Consider the following 11720-nt stretch of genomic DNA (forward strand, 5'->3'; position numbering starts at 1 on the left):
GAATCCAACTGTTAGTCCTATTCTGCCAACCACTCTTCCGTCTGCTCCTCCAGATGTCTGAATCCCCTTTTGTCCATCCTGCTTTCCTATCCATCTGTCTGACTAAGCGGCTGGCTGTCCTGCCGTGTGTTCTTTTTACCTAACTCACATTCTTTTGTTCAAAATCAATTCATCACACATGTGCTGGTTCTTTTCCCAACAGTAAGATGGATACAGATGACGCCATCTACAGTTTGCTTTGGAGCAAGAGATGATTCGTATGGTTTCTTTAGAACTTCCAAAGCCGGTAACATCATTACATTCAAATTAACCTACAGATCTGGTTACGTCACCTGTGATGCACGAAAGTCAAGTTTTCACTCCAAATGGGGATGCCTTTGGAACCGTCTCATTCCCAACCAAATGGCCACGTTGATAACTGACAAAAACCGTACTCTTCTTCTCCCAAAGAGTAATTTCCTATCAGATTATCGGGACTGCAAATTTTACAGCCTGCCTTGGGCCACAACCGAATCGCCACAACTGCTTTTTGATAATTTGTCTACCCCTCTGACGGTGGAGACGAACCACGAATTCCAAATCTGGTACAGCGAGGACTTGTTCAAATGGGGTTATGGCGATAATGGGTACGAAAAAACGTGCGTTGCAGTGTATGGTTTGTATGTTTGAGTAGTCGCCAAAATTAGAAAGTACATTGAAGAAGAAAATTGTTTTTCACGCATTTATTACTTCAATATTAGATAGCTGCAACTCACTATTATATGGTCTACCTCAGCGTCTGCTTACAAGATTGCAATCCGTTTAAAATAGTGCAGCTCGAATTGTTACACGTACTAGGAAATTTGATCACATGACCCCTATCCTAAAGGAGATCCACTGGCTTCCTGTCCGTCACTGTATTGTTTATATAATTCTTTCACTGATCTACAAAGCTATCAATGGAGCAGTGCCCGGCTACATATGCGACTTTCTTAATTATTGCACCTCTAAAGGGACACTAAGGTCCTCTGTTCAATACCCTCTGGCGACCCCCGAGAGAGAACGTTTGCTGTGGCGGCACCAGGACTATGAAAATCGATCCCACTTGGAATAAGATCTAGTTCTTCAATTGAAAGTTTTAAAAGACGTTTAAAAACGTATCTTTTTGAACAAGGTCGTAACCCTGTTTATTTTTTTTTGATGATAAATATGTTTAATTATCTTATAATTTTTAAATTAGTCTATTCGTATATATATATATTTTTTTTTTCCTTTTCTCCCTTTCTTTCAGTTTTTCAATAATCTTAATGTAGAACACCATGGACAATTAGTGAATTTGGCGCTGTATAAATCTGTTTATTACTTTCATTTATAAAAATCTTCGACTTGATTAAGCGATGTGAATACATGTAATTATGACACCTGGAAAAAATTCTCTCCATTAGTGACGTTCCTCTCTTCGATTTAAGGATGAACCAAAACAATGCTTGTCCTGGTGAAGACCTGGCTTGGAAGCGAGAATTCATAAAAATGACTTGTGTGATTTTACGATATGCACCCTGAGTATATAGAGATGAAATAAAAGGACTTGAATATATGCTGGTCTATTTTCATTTTCCCCTTGAACCTTTTCATACAATGGTTGGCTTCCCGGTTTTCTGGAATATTTGAGACTGAAACTAGCGAGTTATAAATTCCAATTCTACCTCTATATTCCTCTGAAGAATATCTCAAAGTGATATCAGTTCTGCGAGCATTCGCCCTTTTTGAATTTTAACGATCAAATTTTCTGCCCCTAACACTTGCTGGAAAACAAAAATTACATTGATTTCAGAGAATACTTTGTCATTTCCGTCGTACTCGTTGGTTTTCCATGGACTGCATAAATATTTTCATATCCACAACTAATTAAATGATACTCAGCGGAAAGTAAGGGAGGTAATTAGGTAATTTAGCATTATCAACTGAGTTGATAAGGTAAATTCGCCACCATAGAGAGTGTAAGGCTAACGTTTCGAGCGTAAGTACTTCGTTATTTGCTCTGACGAAGGGCTAACGCTCTAAAAGTCAATTGTAAAACTCTTTACGGTAGTCAATTTGAGATATCAACTCAGTTGATAAAACTAAATTACCCTGTTATACTCTACCACCTACACAGCACCACAGTTTCTTTAGAAACTTTCCCCCTCTGATAAAAGAAGAAGTTGAGTTTCTCCTCCATAAAACACCTTATGCCTAAACCTTTTGAGCCAAGTTATTTAGAACACACCCACAAGGTAACGAGTAGAATAGGAAAGATGGTAAGGTTTTGAGCTCGCTAAAGAAATAGAGAAAGATGTTTTTTTTCGTCTTGTCGCGAGCGTGGGACAAAGAAAAAAATCCGAGTTCCCATGAGAAATCGAACCTCAAACTTTCGGATTCCGCGCTCCGATGCTCTACCACTGAGACACAGAGACTCTTTGTTGGGCGAGGTCCATTACGAAGTTCATATATGATAAGCGTCCTGCATACTGCTACTATTAGGGTAGCAAAGGTTAACAAATAGGGTAACAATAGGTTAACAATAGTGCAACAAATAGTCTCTTTAATAAATTGCTTTCATCAAGAAAAAATAATGGTCTCATTATTTCCCCTTGTTTTTAATCTTAAGTTCAAGTGTTACAGGAAAAGGAGTGACCAATTTTCGCTGGTCACGTGTCATGAGTAAATTTTCGTTAGAAAATTTCGCGGGAAATTTGTCACTGGTAAATTGAAAAAAAGCTGTGCGCAACGGAAATCGTCGCGATAAAATCTGCTATTAATCTTATACCTGAAAATTGAAAAAGGGAAGGGGGAAAGAGAAGTCAGCTGGGAAGAGCTGAGTAGAAGGCAAAGGGCAAACAGCATTGAGGGCCTCTGGCCACGGCGAGGATGGACTGAATTATGGTAAATAGTAATATAGATAGCAACACAGAATTAACGCCAACATATTTCTTTCTTTTAAACTAACAGAGTATTCGACAAAAACTTGTTCCCGAACTGACGGACGAAAGGTCTTGAATCCACACTGTCCTCAACGAACATAATGGATTGGGCAGTGCACGATTTTTTGTTCACTTTCTGTTATTCAATATCCTTGCCTATCCAGTTTAATAACTCAAACATTTGAACATGGTATGTTAACAGGTATGCTAATAGATGACAGAGCAGTTTTGATGGCCCTTCCACAATATTATAGATCATAACGCCACATTAATTTGTTTTGAATGTCTTTAAAGGGCTTCGAGTACATTTTCCACGAAAAAATGTAAGTGATCGCAGTTATTGCTGAAAACCGCGTAGGAATCCTATGAAGCACTTTTCATGGCTCACGAATTGAATTGGGTGAAAGGAGCGTTTTCTAAAACCACAACTTACTCGGCCAATTGCATACAGAGCCAGCGATCCAAAAATTTGAATCACAGATGAAAATTTAAGCACAACAGATATAAGCGTTATGTTCCATTGCCACGCGCTCTGAGTAAGGAAACCAGACCAGATTTCCTGATTTCCCAATTCATGTACCTTTCGGTTACGTCGTCATCGAATCTTCGGGACTAAAAGTATACCGGTACTTTCTTTTTCCTTTTAGTCGACGACCGGTAACGCATTTTAAAGGCTTAGCAAAATTAAACTGCAAATGAGAAAATCCTTGATAAAGTCATTTTTTTTCTAAAGAAGGATGGTAAAAGTAAACGAGAACAGGTTAAAATGGCTTTCTTAAATACGTTTACACCGAGGGAGGATACGTCTGCTATTCACTCGTCATCCTTTGGTAGGAATGAATGAAAAATGCGCTGGATGTAATTTTGATCTCCTAAATTTTGAAAGTTTTAGTTCAAAACGTCCAATAGAACTTATAAACGTTCAGGTGTCTGTTATCCTAAGAATATAGAATGATATTCCTAAGAGACCTAATTCCTTTTATTGGGCAAAGCGGAAAACAACTATTTGCGTCAGAAATGGTTTGATGCTGCTCTGGAATTTTTTTGCATGCTTCATTTTCGTACCTTGTGTTGACTTGCTTGACGTTTGGTAAACGTGATTGGAAAACTGCCAATCATTTTCCATCGTTCGATTCATTTATGAGTGCGATCTTATTTCATATATCGCTCATACAGAAAGAAGTAACAAATAAACTAAGTAAGGAAAACAGCCACGTTCACCATCTACCCATAATTGGAACTCATTTTTGTGAAATAGAACGGTGTTTTAACGTAGATTTTTAAGCGTATCCTACTCAGAAAGTTGGATACAAGATGGAAAACGCAAACAGCCTCGACAACCACGAATCATGTCAGTTAAAAAAATCCTATATTCCAACTCTCTTCTCTCCGTAACATGTACGTATTACAATCTAACGTTAAGTTCCATTGTAGTTTGATGTTTTTTCATCGAACGTTGGTAGATTTTTACCACTCTTAACCATCTCAGAGAAATTTGTTTTATACTAGAACATTGCTGGAGTATGAAAGAGTATTTTAAGAGTCCCTGAACAAAAGTTGAAACTCTGAAGTGGGATCAGCTATCATTAAGAAGAAGAAAGCAGAAAGCTATAATGATGTTTAAATTCCTCAACGGGTTAGCCCCAGTGTACTCGCATGATTTATTCAGTGAGCAACATACAGACTATGACTTGCGTAATTATTTCCGTAAGTTAAACATACCCAAGCCGCGTACTGACTATTTGAAATGTAGCTTTGGCTATAGCGGTGCCTTATTGTGGAATTCTCTTCCTGAGAATATTAGGGCGATTAGATCAATTGGGAAGTTTAAGCAGGAAATCAACCGCGCACTTGAAACATTCGATTCCCACTCGGCAATCTTGTAAATCAGTTTTTATAGTTATTTTAATTTTTACAAATGATTGTAATTAAAATACTATTAGTGTAACTGAAGATTCTTAACCGAGTTTAAATAAAGATTTACTACTACTACTAATTTTGGTCTGAAATCATACTTGTGATTTCAAATCGAACTCGCGCTGCGCGCTCATTCGATTTTGAAATCACGCGTATGATTTCAGCCCAAATTACACCACTCAGTTCAATTACCATTATTTATTCTCATCACTTGTCACTTGTCAATGAGAAACTCGGCCATTTTGTCCTCATTAAATATAGACGAGAGTAATACACAGATGCGTGTTGATATGGAATTTCTCTTCGAGTGTTCAACTCGCTATCTCATGAGTGAGAGCAGCAAACGAGTAAGGTATCGAGCAAGAGAATATAGACTTAATTATAATCTCTTAGTATCGAGTTGAACATGAGAAGAGAAGGTCCATAACTGCAAGCAAACATATATTATTTTGTTTATCATATAAACACAAAAGGCCTTTACTGAGAAGAAAAGTCGACTTTCATAAAGAATAAAATTATAGGTTCTACAATCCGCCAGAAAAAAGTATACCGAGGAAGGCTACCAGGGCTGATCTTTGACGACTGATATCCGATGCCTTACACATTTTTAGAGATGGTACTGGCTGAACTCGCTGTAAATAATGTTGACTGAATAGCTATCCTTGTTTGGCCATGTAAAAAATCACGTTAGTTTTTAGTGCCTTTAAATTGCCTGGAAACGTCTTTCAGCGCACCTTTAGGGAAAAAGAAACATAGATTTGATTTTTTATATCATATTTGTAGACTTGATGTGCATTGTTTTTGTCCACCAAGAGACAAAATAATGATCCCCATTATTTTTTATTGATGATACATAACTGTTCTGTAAATAGAATTATTATGAGGCTGTGTCTCGAAAGGATTGAAAGCAATCAAACAGAATAACCTGATTGGTTAAATCAATGTTGACCGCGGTTAAGACTTTCCATTTTGACCTATTAAGGTGAAAAAAAAAAAGTTATCTCAATCTTTTTAAAATCTTTCTTTAAATGTTCCCTACATATGGTTATTTCGAAAAATACAATAAGAAAGACAGGTCATCATGCTTGTTTGAGAGAAATGACGGACCAGACTTACCCCATTTATGCTCTATTAGCAAATTTCCACGCGCCTCATTTCATGATAAATTTTTTGGTAGCTGGAAGCAAAGGTTTTGAAAGCAAAAATTTAAAAAAAAAAACTTGAAAGTTACAAAGTCTCGAATGTAAGGAACAAGTATGGTAGTTATGCCTAAGAAGTTGTAACCTTTTTTCATTAATTCTGCAGGAAAAAAAATATGGGGGCAGGCAGCAACCTCCATTTCATAATATGAAATTCAGAAGTTACTAATTAAGAGGCTGTCTCTCTTACTTCCACCCGGTCAATTTTGCGTCAAAAGTAATTTTGCCTGAAACTCTGTTAACAGAAAGACTTTACCTAGGAAAGAACTAAATTAGATTTGGTTTGATTCGAAATAATTTTCTGATTGCATTACGGGCCATAATTATTTCCCAGTCCGTAGGGACCATCGCAACGTCTCAAAAATTGAAAAATAGGCATATTTTGTAACGTTGTAAAATATTTGATTCGCATTGTTAAGCCACAGAATTTATATCAGATTGCTTAAAAACCTTTCTAGTTTGCCAAGAAAGTTAGAATTTGCCCTCTCAACATATTTGAAAAGGCGAATTTTAGCATATTCTGACCACTAGAAATCGCCATCAGCCGATGGCCGTAAATAACCTTGATTTAGACGCTAAGTTTTGGGATTTGGGACCTGGTTGACGATTCTATCCTACACAGCCGTTAAGTTTAGACCTTTATAGGCAAAAATATCCAAAAACCCCTGTACGTTTTCGATTTTTCAAAAGTTATGACCGTTTGAATCAGCACATGTACGAGCGTTCGCGATTTTTTCGCCTACACCAAAATCGAACCACTGGAGCAGATTTCGTCATAAATACAGCTTACCCGCTTTGCAGCCCGGCTTCATGGCTCACTTCAGGATTTTTTCTAATAACCAAATTGGTGAAATCCATGATAACTTCAACAAATAGCTAGGTATTGCCTTCGAAAAGTAGGCGGCATCCATCGTGATTCGTGGTATCAAAATAAATGTCGGAATTGGCCACATTTCGCGGTGAATCACCCATTTAACATCGCTGCAGAGCTGAATTTTTTTCCAAAATCAGAATATAAACTCTCCATGTCTGGAAGCTGAGGGAGAAATGAAGGTCTTAGGCTTCTGAAGTGAAGAAATAATCGCTTAAATTTAGATCCAGTTCGATGTTATACTGTTCTCACAAAGGTCCGCACAAAAGAGAAGACCGTCTTCTTCTATCAGCGGCTGATAGCTTGTGCCGTACGTTGTGCCATATGATTTTGTTTTGCATCCCAATGCAATATTTGGGCAGAAAAATTTTGGATGAAAAGAATAAATGCTTTTAACTGGAGTTTGATATCATATAATTAATAAATCAATTTCAAATATCCTGAGCTTGCTTCTCTCGGTCCCGCGTCGATTGTGTTCACAGAACAGCAACCTGTCAATCTCCGGAGAAATCGGCTACCAACGTGTTAAAAACTTGACACATGCTTCGTATGAACAGATGTTGTAAGTGTTGCTTTTGGTAAATTTTCAATCGATTTCATCAAAACATTTCACTGACAACTAGATGTTATAATATACTACACTATAACAACGCCGTCATAACTTGATATCGGAAGTAAAGGTAGTTTGTATCTGTAAAGAATATTCTACACTTTCAGCCACCGTATAAGCCATTATTTACATAAGTCTACTGAGAAACACACTGACAATCGCTAATCACGTCCGACAGTTTGTCTATGAGGATCTGTTTTTTGTCTCTCAATTTTACAGGGATCTCAAAATGACTACAGATGGCTCTCAACAAAACCACATTGAATTTCTGAAGTGTATTATTGTGGTATCGTTCACAGAGGTCCTACGTATCGTAGCAGATTGGATGTGAGACTTTGATCTCTTTGTTAACTTTGTCTACCAGATCTTATCTCTCGGAATTTTCCTGGACGCATTGGATATCTTCCTCCTCATCCAGTGATATCCCGATCACACCCTGATCTTTTCGCCGCATTGCTGCTGGCCGGGAGATGTCCATATCCACTGCAATTTGGGCGGGGTCGGCCTTTCGCCCAGTTCTTTCTCCAAGTGTAAACTGTGCCGTTAGGTATTCTTTTACCTTCTCTGAAAATCTAACGCTGCCCTTTGGTTTGCTTACGGCCCATCCTGTTCGCAAAGACGAGTGGGGCGAAGTATCCACTGGAGAAGTGAGTGGTGTACTAGGATCTAACGAACAGCTCGAACACTCGATACCAGCAGTATCTATCGACGAGAAATTAAGGGCCCAGTCCCTTTTGATTTTATCATACTGGCTTTAACCTGCTGACTGTATGCTTTCAAACGTTCAGGTGCAGCTCCAGCTGCGAAAAGGTTTCGAACACTTCAACACATCCAAACACAGAGCATTCAAACAATGGCGTTGTACTCTATGTTTCCTTGCTGCCCTTTGAACGACGCTTGACCACACGCTTTTCAGGAGGATCATAAAACCCTTGAGATTCTATGGTTTGAAGGGACGTTTGACCTTGGTGCTTGATATAAATTACGTCATATGGAATGTACTTCCCTTTACCGATGCCATAACATTTCCAAACTCTCAGACCGATATCTCCATATTCGAAGTTGTGGAAGCTACTAAAATGCTCAATCTTATTTATACAAAGAGTGTTCTTTGATTCGTCTACTACTCTTACAACAGCTGTTGTTCCCTTCACTGGCTGTTTCGTCAATGCGTATCCTCTGTCCAATGAAAACTTTAACAACCTCGCTGAAGACTCGCTACAGATAGAAGCCTCTCTGGTTTCGAAAAAGCACTTGCATGCTTGCATGGCACAACGTACGGCACAAGCTATCAGCGGTCTTCTATTTTGTGCGGACCTTTGTGAGAACAGTATAACATCGAACTGGATCTAAATTTAAGCGATTATTTCTTCACTTCAGAAGCCTTAAACCTTCATTTCTCCCTCAGCTTCCAGACATGGAGAGTTTATATTCTGATTTTGGAAAACATTCAGCTCTGCAGCGATGTTAAATGGGTGATTCACCGCGAAATGTGGCCAATTCCGACATTTGTTTTGATACCACGAATCACTATGGATGCCGCCTACTTTTCGAAGGCAATACCTAGCTATTTGTTGAAGTTATCATGGATTTCACCAATTTGGTTATTAGAAAAAATCCTGAAGTGAGCCATGAAGCCGGGCTGCAAAGCGGGTAAGCTGTATTTATGACGAAATCTGCTCCAGTGGTTCGATTTTGGTGTAGGCGAAAAAATCGCGAACGCTCGTACATGTGCTGATTCAAACGGTCATAACTTTTGAAAAATCGAAAACGTACAGGGGTTTTTGGATATTTTTGCCTATAAAGGTCTAAACTTAACGGCTGTGTAGGATAGAATCGTCAACCAGGTCCCAAATCCCAAAACTTAGCGTCTAAATCAAGGTTATTTACGGCCATCGGCTGATGGCGATTTCTAGTGGTCAGAATATGCTAAAATTCGCCTTTTCAAATATGTTGAGAGGGCAAATTCTAACTTTCTTGGCAAACTAGAAAGGTTTTTAAGCAATCTGATATAAATTCTGTGGCTTAACAATGCGAATCAAATATTTTACAACGTTACAAAATATGCCTATTTTTCAATTTTTGAGACGTTGCGATGGTCCCTACGGACTGGGAAATAATTATGGCCCGTAATGCAATCAGAAAATTATTTCGAATCAAACCAAATCTAATTTAGTTCTTTCCTAGGTAAAGTCTTTCTGTTAACAGAGTTTCAGGCAAAATTACTTTTGACGCAAAATTGACCGGGTGGAAATAAGAAAGACAGCCTCTTAACTACAGTTTAACTACAGTTTTAACTACAGTTTAACCATTTCACCTGGATATTTCAATATCCTGAATAGGTCTTTCTAAAGAGATGGTCTGATCAAAACTTCATAGTTTTCTATAATATTGTGAAAGAGTTTTGTTTCTTTAAAGATGCTTACCACATTTGTCCTAAATTTGACTAGGTGGCCCCCGTATATAGTAGTTCCATTCCCACAGTGCTGGCACTTGCCACGAGTTTCAACTTTACTTTTTTAACGCGAATTCTGATTGGTTTATTTGTTGTGAGATGCGCGATTTGATTGGCTATTAGGAAACACTATCGTCCAGAGCATGTATTGAGAAAACAGATATCAATCAAGTTCTAAATAAACAACATTTACCTTCTTCCGTAATGTTATTGGAGAGATATGCTTAGCTCGATGGCTTTACATTGATCAACAACCTTTTCTGTGGTCAGCAGGCTGTATGAAAACCAATCCTTAAGCGATCGAGCCACGGAGACGCATTGAAATTCGTTGAATATGGTAACTTTTTAGGGATTTTGCGTTGAGGCTTTAGGACAAACTCAGCCATTATAAATATATATAAACTGTTATATATTGTATTTCACCTGGTATGAGTTGAAGACGAAAAGAGAAGTTCTAGACCTGCAAGCAACCACGTATTATATTTGTTTATCATATAAATTGAGTAGGCCTTTACTGAGAAGAAAAGTCGACCTTTTTTGGAGAATGAAATTATAAGTTATACAATCCGCAAATAAAAGGTCTTAAAGCGCGTCTGAGATAGGGCTCATGAGGAAAAATGCGTTGAACCATTACAGAAAAAGACAATGGGCGTAACTTTGTTTGCACAAAATCAGTTATTGACTTTTTCCTTATCGACAAAAGATACATTTTTATGCACACAGCCAAAATCGGCCCGTGGCAAATCTTCCAGTTGTCGATTTTCGTTCTCAGTCGCGAGAAATGCCATTACCCAGGTCAAGTACGTTATTTTCGGTTTTATTTTTGTATTTCGTTTACTTCTGCTTCTAGGAAATTTTGAGCGACATTGTCTCTTTGAAATACGAATTGTTTATTAGAGCCAAGCGACAAGCGACCCTGGATTGAGAACGGCCAACGCTTTGCCATTCATTTTTAAACCTGACACAGCTGATTGATGATATCAAACTTATTTTTAAAAAAAAAGTTATTGTAACATTGTAAGCGTATTGTTACGGTTTTTATCAGGGCGAGAAATCCATCTAAAACACCGCAGTTTATACAATAATTTTTTTCCTTAAGCTTCCTTATAAAGAAATACATAAAACATCGCATTAACCGAAATTCAACTTTTTAGCCGATCCGTGCCATAATTACAGAAACCTGAGTGATGCTGACAGAAAGAGCACTCACAACACATCCCACGGTGGAGAAAAATGTGACGACCACTCCTCATCCATAACATTCGGGGAATGGTATCGTTTCGTGGGAGATGCGGGAACAAAAATACCAACCCAGCGCGTACCGGAGTGGAGATGTGGTGCAGCCTTATCAGGCTGGCTAAAAGGTGATCACCCCACATTGGCAGATCGTGAGGTTTCCTCCAAGGTCTGCTTTACCAGAGGTGGAAATTGCTGCAGTACATCAATTAAAATTTATGGGAAAGACTGGGGATCCTACTTTATTTACAAATTACTAAAGCCACCTACTTGTGATTCGCAATACTGTGGCACAGACTGAATGAACAAAACCTGGGCGATGCTGACAGAAAGAGCACTTACAGCACACCCTATGGTGGAGAAAAATGTGACGACGATTCCTCATCCATAGTATTCGGGAAATGCCAACCCAGTGCGTACCGGATAATAGATGTGGTGCGATCTTCTCAGGCTGGCTATACGGTGGTCACCACACATTGGTGAGGTTTCC

General features: G+C 38.4%; 1 protein-coding gene across 1 annotated transcript; it reads left to right on the top strand.

The window, feature by feature from the left end:
* Positions 1 to 216: 216 nt before the first annotated feature.
* Positions 217 to 1019, top strand: LOC149052774 (uncharacterized). The gene has a single exon (XM_089205677.1). The coding sequence runs from the start codon at positions 217 to 219 to the stop codon at positions 667 to 669; it is 453 nt and encodes a 150-aa protein (XP_089061803.1). The 3' UTR covers positions 670 to 1019.
* Positions 1020 to 11720: the final 10701 nt, after the last annotated feature.

The sequence above is a fragment of the Pocillopora damicornis genome, chromosome 1 (assembly GCF_964200805.1).
Source record: "Pocillopora damicornis chromosome 1, jaPocDami1.2, whole genome shotgun sequence".
In the NCBI taxonomy this organism is placed as follows: domain Eukaryota; kingdom Metazoa; phylum Cnidaria; class Anthozoa; order Scleractinia; family Pocilloporidae; genus Pocillopora; species Pocillopora damicornis.